The 13,149-nt window shown below is 38.7% G+C and overlaps 1 protein-coding gene across 1 annotated transcript in view; it reads right to left on the minus strand.

Annotated features, from left to right (window-relative positions):
* The window catches only part of KMO (kynurenine 3-monooxygenase), a 44,502-nt gene that overhangs the window by 18,620 nt on the left and 12,733 nt on the right, over positions 1–13,149 (minus strand). Inside the window, 4 exon segments of the mRNA XM_011380012.2 lie at positions 1,675–1,723; positions 5,635–5,724; positions 6,921–7,018; positions 7,304–7,373. Of these exon segments, the coding sequence (XP_011378314.2) occupies positions 1,675–1,723; positions 5,635–5,724; positions 6,921–7,018; positions 7,304–7,373 (307 nt within the window).

Consider the following 13,149-nt stretch of genomic DNA (forward strand, 5'->3'; position numbering starts at 1 on the left):
GAGAGAGAGAGAGAGAGACAGAGAGAGAGAGAGAGAGAGACAGAGAGAGAAGAAAAGAAAAAGAAAATTCCAATTCTTATTTCACATTATCAAATTGAAATATTAATCATTCCCCAACAATAGTATGATAGTTATTTATTCTTAGCAACATAAAAATAATGAGTTAAAATTGTCATTTAACAACAGTTTGGTAAATTGAATCATTTGGCAGTAAAAGACATGAACAAAAATCAACTATCCTCATTTCTCAAAAAAAAAAAAATGTCCAACATTCCAATTTCTGTTATGCAAATTCTTACATTGCTGTAATTTTGGCCACCCTGGGAAAGAAGCAAGCATTGCATACTTTAAAAGTTGCCTCTAACTTAAGATTTATTTATGATAGGAAATGTTCAGCCAAAGTCCTTTTCTCATACCATGCCTAGAGGCTTCTGATTCAAGTTGTCACACTATAGATTATTGATACTAATTCTTTGTATGGTGTCTGGTGTCTCATGAATGTATGTTTGCTATTATTTTAATACATTCAGAGGATGCTACAAAGAGATGTCTTAGGTCAGCTATACTACCTTTTTAAAAGCTGTTTTGTAGTGTATTTACTTTCTTAGGATCAACATGAATAAATCTAGCCACCTAGCCCCACCCCACCCATCTACCCATCCAAAAGACGGTCTTACAAATGTAAGTAAAGAAACTGAGTTAAGAATACTAAGCCTTATTTCTTAAGCCCCTGGTGAATCATTAGAGTAACTTCCCTCATCACTCTTTCTCCCAGTTCAATTCAATTAAACTCAAAACAAATATTGCCAACTGGCTTTGGGTAGGGGACAATGGAGAAACACAGATAAGTCATGGATGACCACTCTCCAAAGATCAGAGACTGCTGGACTGTATCGAGACGGGCTGATTTAGAAGACAAGAGAAATATTTAAGTGGCTTGTTTTACAGAGTGAATCTGTTCGGTACAAATGCTGAGGAGGAGAAAAAACTATTATGATCAAAGGCTACATGGGATGTGATTGTCTGGATTAGCCAGGCTACAAACTTAATTAGCAGCCAGGGTGTGTTCCTTTATTGTGTAGGTCTTTTAGTTACTCAAGTTAGAAACCTCAGGGTTTTTGTATTCTACACCTTCCTCTTTCTTAGTCTCCTACATCCTCTATTTGGTCTCCCACAGATATTATGAACTTGCACCTTTGTCTCTAACCCCATTGCCATAGCTTTAGTCCAGGCCCTCGTTTTTGCACACAGGGGTTATCCCAGTACCCTAAAGACTGCAGCCCTCTATCAGCCTCCACACTGCTGCTTTTGGTTTTTCTAAAATGCAAATCTAATCATGTCACTTTGCAAATCAGTAGAGTATATCTCTTGTCCCGCTAAACTGTAAGTCCTTCATCGAGGAGTGAGCACTCATTTATTCCAGAGCTTAGAAGACAACAGGAATTCAATACTTGTTGAACCAATAACTTTCACTTGACTCACTGAAAACATGAAGAAAAGATGCCAGAGGATGTATCACTAGTACTTTTCAAGAAGAAATTGGTATTGTACATAGTCTTGCTTTTAATAACCCATAAAAAGAAATAGTAAACAAATCCCAATAAATCATGTGATAAGATTAGTCTCATGTGCTTCACTCAAAATGACAACTGGTAAATAAAACATTGGACTTACCAGTTAATAGATGCTTGTTTAGATTTTCTCTGCTGATAGAAAGAATATACTGCAAGAAAAATATAGTAAGTACTGTTTGTCTCAGGAGAATGGACAAATATAATTCTATGTTATTCACTCAAAAATAGGAAATATTCATTATTTAGCAGACGATGGCAAGCTTAGTTTTACGACAATTTAGCTAGAAGCCTTTTAAAAAAATAAACACTTTAACTAAAAACATATAATATGATGCTTAAATTTAAACACAGGCTTTTTCAAAGTTTGATACTATAAAAACCAAACTATTCTCTTATAGGAAAATATTATTTTCACTAAGATAGTTTTGTTTCAACCAATTATAAATATCATATTTTTATCTTAGGTGTCCAAATTGAGCTGTTTAATAAACTTCAGAAATGATAGGATCACTACAATAAATGTACTATTTCTCAAAGAGACAACTTGGAAGGCCTTCACTTCGATATAAAAGGGTGTGTGTTTGTGTGTGATCATGGTGGGAGGGACTGGTAGGAATAGGATCAACTTTCTCTGGAACATGTGTTGGTTGTTTCTAACTTTATAGGTCAATTCAGTGGGGCCAACTGTTCGTGAGGAATGGCAGGCACAGTACCTAGGGCCCACCATACTTTTAAGGGTAGATAAAAATGTTTTAATTTTAGTTTATTTTCAAAGCAGAAGAAAAAATAAGTCAAATGAACATATAAGAATGAATCTAGCCTGGATTATATATATCTACACCAATGCATTCATAAAATCTAATTTTTAATATTTATTGTTTTATAGGGAAAGAGGCCCACAAAAGCCTGCCTAGGGCCCATGAAAGTCATAACGCAGCCTTATGATTCAGAGTGAGTCTATTGCTTTAAAAGTTTTTAGCATATAATTTTCCAAATTATGGTACAACATTTTAACACAAATATGCTAATTTATGACTTCACCTTATTCAAATGTAGACATTTAAAATTAACAGATCTATATTTGGTACAAAAATAAGTTGGTCATGCTACAGAGGCAATGCCTGCAGAAGAGTTTTCTGTGTCTTTATGTAAATTAAAATTAAAGGGGACCTCTTAATTCTCTGCCTCCCACTTCTGTTTTCCAGTCTTTGGTATCATTAATCACTTCATGTCAATGGAATCTATACTTGTTATTCAAAGTATATTAGGAAACATTTTAATTATGAAGTCTCATTTACATGGGGAAATATTCTTTCCATATCAGTAATCAGGCTTGGTTGACATCTGAGAGCTGACAGACACATGGCTCCTGCAGGAAGACCAGAAAATGTCCCTGTCTAGTCTGCTCCACATCTTTTGGTAGCATTGTATCATAACCAAAAGTTAGAATCACTCCCATCAAGTCTCACTTCTCCAATACCTATTCTAAAAGGTTGATCTTATGAGAAACAAGTATAAATAAAAAAGTAAGAGCTATAAAATATCCCTTGGAACCAAAATAATAACAACAACAACAACAACAATAATATAATTTTAAGGAAGTTGAATTATCTCCTTTGGATATTTGTAAGACAATAGTTGCAGTGCTGACTTTTTCTAATACATTAGAAAAAAATGTTTAGATTCTATATCCTTAATGCCTTCAAATGAGAATGTTCCCTAGTAAAGGAAGCACCATTTCTCTATTCTGGGTATGGGTGATGAGGAGTAAGAATTGGGGAACTCTGACCTGCTCTGTACATTAGAGAGTATTTTGATAGTTCCCAGGGCAACCTGGAGAGGAGATGGGAGTACCCAGCAAGACAGGAAGAGCCTGGGCACCGCAAGAGAGAACGGGCCAAGAAAGCAACAGCTGGAGGAGGGAGGCTCAGAGAAGGGGCTCAGAAAGGATTTTGGAGATCCAATTGTGCATATTAGGGATTTCTAAATTGTTTGCTGTTCTGTACACAATGTGGGCCCTCCAGGACCCCCAGGTCTTCAGAATATTCATGTGTCTTTTGAGTGAATGTTGTTTGTGGAAATTAGTGAAAAACTTGAACTTCACGTCTGACCGTCACAGTACAAAGCCAATACTGAGAGGGAGTAGATACTGAGAGGCAGTGGAAGCCAACAGAGGGTAGGCTCCCTGGGGACTCGTGGAAACTCTGGGATCATGGGGAGGGCTTTAGACTTCCTCAGGCTGTGGAATTGCGTTTTGGGGAGCAAGAGACAAAGCACACATGCTCATGGGAACAGCAATTTTCCATGGTTCTTAAAGAAGAAGGAGCCCCCCACGTTTGACTCAGACATAAAAGTAATGATGCGAACCAAAGAAAGAGGGGTGGCTGTAAATTTAGCCTTAACTCAGTTCTTAAGAATTGAGAAATAGCAGGATTGATCGGGGAGAGATCATTACTTCCCTTTTCTAATGTATTGAAGGCACCCAAATGGAAACTCCCGCCAACATTTTTATCCTCATGGGGAGTCACTGGAGATGAAGCTGCTGCTCTCTCTCCAGCTCTGGTGGCATGGGTACCTTTTAGCCTCAGGTCCAAGTGACTCTCCTCATCTAGCTCTCCTCATATTTTGAACCATATCTCACTCTTTGGTCTATTTATGTTTTATTGGTTCACTCTCGGCTGAGGGGATGGTTTCCTCACACATTCCATATTAATCGAAGAAAAAGGCGGAACGATTATTGAGTCACTCTCAACTTTGTAAAAGAAACAGCGTAATTCAGTGGCGAGGGCCTCCTGCATCACGCTCCATGTGCCGTTGCCTGAGAAACCTGCCTCGTTTCTCCCTTGGTGTCAAGCTCACATGATCATGAGGCCTTTCTTTGTTTGTCAAGCAAGGTGGTTGGATTCGATGAAGCGAATGTTGTTGATCGCTACGAGATTCTGTTATGAGAAAGTGCATTTGCCCAGTACACACCTGGATATTTTTAGAGATCTGGTCTCACTCGACTTCTCTCCGTAGATGGACTTTCACTTCATTGGGTTGATGCTCTCTCACTGCCAATTTAAGATTTAAACAAAATGTCTATATCAGATTTCACTTTCTCTAGGAAGTCGTCTCTGAAAACTAAAGCTTGCTCCCTCTCTGAAGTACACAGTCGTGCACTCCTGACACTCAGAGTCCTGTTCCCATGAGCATGTGTGCTTTGTCTCTTGCTCCCCAAAACGCGGTCCACAGACCAACAGCATGGACACCACCTGGGTGTGTTTGGATGCAGAACCTCACTCTTCACCCCAGCCCTACAGAGTCAGACTGCATTTTACAAGATCCCAGGGTTGTCTAACGAGCGTTGTTCTACCCTCAGCGGGAACTCTGCAGAGGGTCAGACTCAGAAGAATATGAACTGCACTTAATAAAATGGCACATTACTGGATAAAGCAAGTTGGAGTTTTTCTCCTGTGGATAGATGTTTGGTTCATTCATTCTCTCCTAGAAACAAACTTAGAATGTATAACTAGGTAAAAATACATACTTTGCCCAACTCCATATGTTACTTTGCAAAAGATTGGAAGAAAAAAACGAAGCAGGATAATAGATTTTCTTTGATAAACTCTACGTCAGCATCTGAACTCTGTTGTTTTAGAAATTATACAATACTGAAAGCATTTCTGGCTTATTCTATACATTATATTACAATTAAATTTTGTGTGAGCAACATCATATAGAGTTGTTCTTGCATATTATGCTTGACAATAAATAGACAGCAATTTTCTCTATGCAATTGAAAGGAGACTGGAAGGTAAAGGTGTCCAGTACAAGCAAAGCATAAAGACAAAAGCCAGCCTAATGACAATAACATCTAACTTTTACCGAACGTTTATTAGGGACTGGGCCCTATTTTAGGCATCTCCTATGAACGAACTTGTTCTCAAATTCCAGACCGAGGCATGCAATGTCAAAGACAGGGCTAGAGCAGAAAGGAAGGGCCAACAAGCAAATGGCCAGTTCTAGATATTGGACTCAGCTATAACCAAAAGAGACTCTGTCTCCGAGGAAAACCTACCTGCGATTTTGTCCCATAGGGAATTGTAGACTTTCTTCCTAAAAGAGAATGAATCATTCTTGCTCTCATGGGAATCCCTTGAGATACAATCTGAAATAAAACCAGAAATACCTATTTCCATTACTATAACGTGGAATAATGCAAATAAGATAGATATTAATTTTAAAATACAATTTTAAAATATTTTAAAAAAATAATGTAAAGGGCAATGGAAGCACAGTGTAGTAGAGACTTAATGAAAACTGTGTTCCTGAAAATTTTAGCTTTTGCTTCTTTTTAACCTTCAGATTTAGAAATAGACTTAAAGTTTATCAGGTCTAAATCAAACATTAAACTTGAGGAAAATGGTGTTTTGTCAAAGAGGTTAAGTGATTTTCTAATGATCACAAAAGAAAGCAACACGCAGGGCGTAAATCCCAGGACTCCTGGAAACTCGTGTGGTGTGTTCCTACACACAGACCTCAAAAATTACAAAATGCAAATGGCACTTACATTAACATATTACCGTTTCAAAGACACATTGGCAACAAAAGTACTATCAAGGAAAATACACATTTTCAAACTGTATGATAGACAGAAGTTCAGTGACATCGAAGCCTTGTGAAGAATATCCACTACAGGCCCACAATCCTTATCCAAAACCTTGGGGCCCATTGGTTTCAGAATTTAGAAGTTTTTAAATTTTAGAGTGGTTGCATAGTGCCCATGTGGATGTCACATAGCACCCAGCAGTGTCTGAGGCACCACCTCGTAATCAAACGTCATACTTTTGTAGCAAAACATAGTCACATCTCATGAGATCTTTTTTTTAAGGCCACACACAGTCTCACATCAGGTCAAATTTGCTGCTGAATGCCTGATGAAAAGCTTTCTACTTTCAGAGCTTTTTGGAGCATAGAATTGTGGATAAGAGATTATTGACCTATATAGTCAAAAGAATGGAGTTTGCCTGCCTCGTCTCATCCTAACGTCATCTCAGATCACACTTTCAGAAAGCGGAGATCTACCGTCCTGTTGAGAGCCTGTTTTGGGAAAAGTCATCATCTGGGGCTGCAGGACCCGCCTCCCCTAATTCATGCCTCGTGCTCTGCATCCTCCAGGGCTCTTGAGTGTCAAATGTTCACCCTCTCGCCAAATTTAAAAGTTCGAAAACTTTATAGAATGAGTCTTCGTGCGGAGGTTCTTAGCATTCAATAGCACTTTGAACCAGGATAAAATCAAGACCACGCAACTTGTGAAAAACAGCAGGTATTATCTTCCATAAAGAAAATGCATTAACAAGGTACCTGATCTTCCAGGCCAATGGCTTTCAGGGCTTGTCGTCCTCTATAAGAAAGGGCCAAGTTAATGCTTCTTCCACGTGCAAATGTAGCCATTCGGACATCTAAGGCATTAGAAGTAGACATGTTACGCAGGTCTCTTGACATCCCGAGATGGGATGAGCATCTAACACCTGAACAAACTGGTGGAATCAGGACCAAATAAATAGAACTTGCTAACTCTTTTAAAGAAAATACTAAAAGTAGTAAATTTGTATCAAATGAATTTAGATAGTTGAGGTTTAAAAATTCTAACAGTTTCTCTTTTTTAAAAAATTCCTTTTTAAAATCTAAAGAGAAAGAGGTCAGAGAAAGAGAACCATAGCTCACAATTTTCAGTATTCTCTTACCTTGCCTAGCTTCATACACATCAACTTGGAAATTCCTCTTTGCAAGGAAACATGCATTTAACGATCCGACCTAAAAATCAAAGCAATTTTTTTTCATATTTTTATCTGATTCCACTAGTATAGGGAATTTTTACCAGCAAAATATAACATCTTGTATGGCTGTACTTCTAATAGCCTTGGTTATCACACTGATTTATTAGAAGGCACCATTTACAAAAATAATGAAATAACTCACAATTAAATAGTATAATTTTAGAGGTAGGGTGTTTTTTTTTTTTTACCTTTTTATAGTGAGATATATCTTTCATACAGAAAGATCATAAAACGTATACAGTTTATAGAATATTTAGAAAGCAAACAACCATATAAGCACCACTCTGGTCAAAAAGTAGAACATTGCTCACTCCCCCAAAATGGCCCCTGCCTCCTCCCCAATAACAATCCCCAAGCTTTCGCCAAAAGGTAAACGTTGTTGACTTGTGTGATAACCCATCCTTGCTTCTCTGTAGTTTTACCAGTTAGGTATACATCCCTGGGCAATATAGTTTCATTTTGCCTGCCTTTGAATCACATAATTAGACATCCTTGTGTATTATTATTATTTTTTGCATATTGCTTCTTTAACACAACAGTATGCTTATGAAATTCATCCAATGGTTGCACATAAACTCCAGCTCATCCATTTTCATTACTGTATAATTCTTCTTTGCATGAAATCTCACAGATTACTTAGCCATTCTACTGTTGAAGGACATTGGAGTTCTTTTTCGGTTGGAGAATACTATTAACGATGCTGTGAAGAATATTTTTGTACATGAATCCTAGCACATATGGACATAATTTTTCTCTAGCGTTTTACACTTGGAAGTGGAATCTCTGCTCAAAGGTTTATTATGCCAAGTGTTTCAAAATTTTGTACTAATGTGTTTTCCAACCCGCAGCTTCTGGGAATTCATCTTTGCCAGCACTTAGTATTCTCAAACTTTTAAACATTGCAGTTAGAGGGTTAGGTCGGGAGGAGTGTGGTTTAATTTGCATATGACTGATTCCTATACAAATTGAACACTTTTTCATATATTGATTGATTATTTGGATCTCCTCTTTTGTAAAGAGCCTGTAAAGTCTTCTGCCCATTTCCTATTAGGTTGTCTTTTTTGTTTTCTTTTAATTGTTCTTTGAGTTATTCACAGACCTGAGTACAGTGTCTTTGTCGTTTTTAAATGTTGCAAATATCATCTTCCGTTATGTGGCTTCCTTTTTCAACCCTATAGTATCTTTTAAGGATGAGACACTATTTTAATGTAGTCACATTTATCAATATTTTCCATTATTGGTAATGCCTTGATAACTTGCTTGGGAAGTCTTTTCCTACTTTGAAGTTATCAAGAATTTTTGTCTATTGTCCTCTCAGAGCTGTATAGGATTGCTCTCCTAATAGCTTTATATAAGTTGCAGTGATTTACCTGCTGTCTCATCACTAGTGACTTAAATTTGGCAAGATCATCCTTACTTATCACACCTGAATATCTAGCAGCACTCAATCAATGCTATTAACCAGCCCTCTTTTTGAAGTAGTAACCTTTCTTCATTTTCTGGTTTTATTCATACATCTCTGGCCATTCTTTCTTTCTCTCTTTCACCTTTCCAAAGAAAGACGATTAAATGGTGGAGTTTCTCAAACCTCTACCTAGTCCATCTTCCACATCCATGGAGACGTGAAAACTTACAGATCTCTTACCCAGAACTCTTTTCTGAGTTCCTGCATACAGATGTTTAATTGATGTAGCTTCTTGAATGTCTCAAAGCATCTCGGATTCAAACTGAAACATGTGATCCTTCTTCACATCTTGTTCATCCTCTGCACATATTCCTTATGTCAGTGAAAACTATCCCATCTGTCCAGTTGCTCAAACTAGAAGCATAAGAGTCATCGTTGGCACCTTTCTCCTCCTCATTATCCATATTAATCCATTCTGAGTTCTGACAAGTGTACCCTATAATGTTTCTCCATTTATCCATCTCTTTTCCTGTTTGCCATTCTGCTCCTAGTTATCATAATCATCATGTTTGATTAATGCCAAGTTTTCTATCTATTCTACTAGCATTCACCTGTCCTTTTACCAATTTGTTCTCCACAAGAGTAATGGTAAAATAGGTCATTTGAACTAACTCCTCTGCCAAGAAGAAAAGAAAACACAGAAAGATGAACCTGACATTGGGAGCTGTGCCTAGGGATGTCTACTGTTTGCAGGATAGCCTGAGAATTTCAACAAAATTTTTGACAGACACATGAAGCTACAAGGACAAAATTTGGAATTCAGGACCGTCACCTGACTTCCTGCTCAGGATTAACCCCCAGGATTTGTGTCAGAACTGTAAACAGGTACATCCTAGGAGTAGGGCCCTGTCTAGGAATCATCTCTAGTTCTGATTGAGTTATGTTCATCTGGGTTTGCTGGTAACCATGGCCACAGATAGAAAGCAAACATAAACCTCTGTGGAGTAAAATGATATCACTGTAGGTGTCACATTTTCTTAACAAATTTTAAACGTATAAATCTGATCGTGTTACCCTTTTGCCCCCATCTTCTTACCCGTCTTTCATTAGGTTGTACGGAGGGGAAAAGCATGTCATTTCTGTGGCCAAGAATCTTCTTCCCTTCTCTCTTTGCCTAGCGAATGCCCACGCACCACGGGCCCCACTCAGCCGCACTCCCTTAGGAAGCGTTGCCTTGGCCACTCTGACGACGACAAACACCCTCTTGTGAGTTCTCTGATCGCTACGGACCTTCCCTTTGAGAAGCCTTAAGAGTTGAGTTGTAGCCCCCTAAATTCGTATGCTGAAGTCCTAACCCCAGTACCTCAGAGTGTAACCTTGTTGAGAGATAGGATTATCACAGAGGCAATTAAGCTAAAATGACGTCATTAGGGTGGGCCTAACCCGAGGTGACTGATGTCCTTGTTAAAAGGGGAATTTGGACACAGAGATGTGCATAGAGGGAAGATGGTGTGAAGAGGACACCAGGAGATCCATCTACAAGTCAGGGAGAGAGCCCTGGGACTCGTCCTTCCCTCGCCGCCTCCAAAGGAACCGACCCTGCCGACACCTTGATTTTAGACTTCCAGCGTCCAGAACCGGGAGACAATAAATATCTGCTCTTTTAGAGCCGCTTGGCTCATGGCACTTTGTTAAGGCGGCCTTAGGAAGCTGCATGAAGAGCTGATCATGATTGAAAGTTTACACTCATGAGAATTCGGTAATCGGCATCTCGCCTCACTGTGCTGCACGCTGCTTTCGTTCACTGTTTTATGCTCAGTCTTTATTGTTTGCGACATAGTAAATGTCTCATAAATACTTGCTGAATGTATAAGTAGATGGTAGAGACTACATTTTTAAGTGAAATTTGTAACCAAACCAAGTCAACATTTACTGAGCATCTATTTTGTGTAACTTAATCTGCTACACTTTAGGAATCTAAAGGCCATCAAACTAAGTCCTTGTGCTCGGTAGCACCTAACTTATTTAAAAGAGACAAACATATAAACCAGCCAAAGCTTAGTCAACCACTTTTGAGCATAAAGGCCCACTTTTTCACATAAAAATTGTACAGATTTCCCCATATTAGTTGAGTTTCTATTATGGGTTGGTTAAAAAAAAAAAAAAAGAAAGAAATTTAATCACAAAACATCTACATACACTTTAAAGTAATTATATGTTTGAGTCATATAATGTTATTCCATTTACCCATAGTTTTGGGTGCATATAGGTGGAGACCTTTCGTTGCAAAATCATCCTGGGCCCAGAGGTAGAAATTAATGTTAAAAAGAAAGAAATAAAATCCTAGAGAATATACAAGAAGGGGATTAATTTTGCCTTGAGAGATGAGACAGACTACATTTTTCAAAGACGCTCACAACAATATCTCACATCTTACATGCTCTGCTGCAATGTGACCTTGACATTCATTCATCAAGAGATGGAATTTATTTCTCCACTTTCTTGAATCCAAGAAGGACTTCATAGCCTTAATCAATAAGATGTAGTAGGAGTGATACCCAAACTGTTTCCAGCTACAGTCCTTAGATGGCTTCCTGCCTTTTGGAAGTCAGTTATCATGTAAGAAGAGTAAGGACACAGAGGCTGCCGGTGAGAAGCCCAAGCCACATGCAGCTGCTTTAGTTAAGAGCCTCTGCCAAGCTCTTCACCCACCAACTTCCAGCTGTGGGACTGTGCCATCTGGAATGTCCGGCCCGGCCAAGCATTCAGATGACTGCTGCCCCAGCCACACGACAGATCACCCACAGAACTTTGAAATATTCTAATAGATTGTTGTTTTAGACCACTAAGTTTGGGGCGCTTTGTTGCACAGCAATAGATAACCAGTAGGGGCTTGGTAAAAACTTCCTGGAGAAGATGGCTTTTGAGTTGAACTTTGAAGGATGAGACTATTTTGATATGCAGAGAAGAAGCAAGTTGATAAAGAGTATGGATTCTTCTGGAAATTAAAAAAAAAAACTTTCAAGAGACACAGAAACATTATTTGAAAAATATTTTTTGATTTTTAAGTACTACAATATTTCTTGCGAGGTATTAAAATTGATCCAAAGATAATATAAAATTGCCCTACTCGGGGAGTTCACGGTCTTGTCTGAGTCTTCCTTTTTTTAAAATAGTATTCATATAAAGTGATTTATTTCTGTGTGCCAGCTCTGTGTCAGGTGCTAGAGTTACAACAGAGAGCAAGGTACACTCAGGCCTGCCAGAGGCATTGCAGTCGATTATAACACAGGGCGATGGAGGGCGCAGGGAGGGAGGTGCAGCTAGGACAGCAGGGAGGAGAGACTAGTCCAAATGTAGGGGTGGGGGTACAGTGGGACAAAGTATGACATCTTGGAAAAAAGTGAAATCTAAGCTGAGACTAAAAGAATGAGTGAGAAAGAACCAAATAAAAGTGAGTGCAGCAGGAGGAAGAAGGGGCGAGTGATAAAGGTGTGACATAACCACTAGAGAGGATGAAGCAGAGAAATCTGATTACCGAAATAATAATAATAATGTATAATCCCCATGAAGTGGTCGTTATGTGCCATTCACTGCTCTAACTCATTTATTCTTCAGTGCAGCCATAGGAAGTGGACACTTTTATTATCTTGTTTTACAGGTGTGGAAATTGAGGGACAGAGAAGTTAAGTGGCTCACCTAAGGTAACACAGTTAGTGAGTGCTGGGTTGATATTGAGATTCAAATGTATCCAATCTGGTTCCAGATCCTGAGCTCTGTGTGGCTGTATAGGATTAAAGATTCTGTTGAGGATGGTGACCATGAATTTATATAGAATTTATATAGTGGCACCTAAATGAGAGGTTTATTATATTTTTTCTTACAGCACTGAACAGCCTGGATTCCCAATAGGAAGAAATCTGTTGGCATCAAGCAGGGTGGGGTTTGGTCATGTGGATGGGATGGAGAACAAAGGAATAGAAGATATTACTTGGATGAATTGATGGACAACAACAGCTAAGTTGGGTAGTACGGAAGGAAGACAGGAGGCTGATGAACAAGTAGGAGGTCCCTGTGAAGAACAAATGTAGCAGAAACAACTGAATGAGAGAGCTACAAAGTTAGAAGGTTTTTAATCGGAGGGTCTCAGGTTTGACACTATTTTCTTAGATGGGATAGTTCTCTGGGATGACAAGGTCCAAGTCCAGGACGCAGTCATGGGATTTGGAGGCTGACGTACAGTGGATGTGCAGGAAACTAGAAGCATGGAGTTCAAGGTGCTAGAGAATTGGAAAGGTCAACAATGTGAACTTTGATAGTCACTCAAGGTGATGGCAGGGCTGGGGTA

This window comes from Pteropus vampyrus, unplaced genomic scaffold, assembly GCF_000151845.1.
Source record: "Pteropus vampyrus isolate Shadow unplaced genomic scaffold, Pvam_2.0 Scaffold383, whole genome shotgun sequence".
In the NCBI taxonomy this organism is placed as follows: domain Eukaryota; kingdom Metazoa; phylum Chordata; class Mammalia; order Chiroptera; family Pteropodidae; genus Pteropus; species Pteropus vampyrus.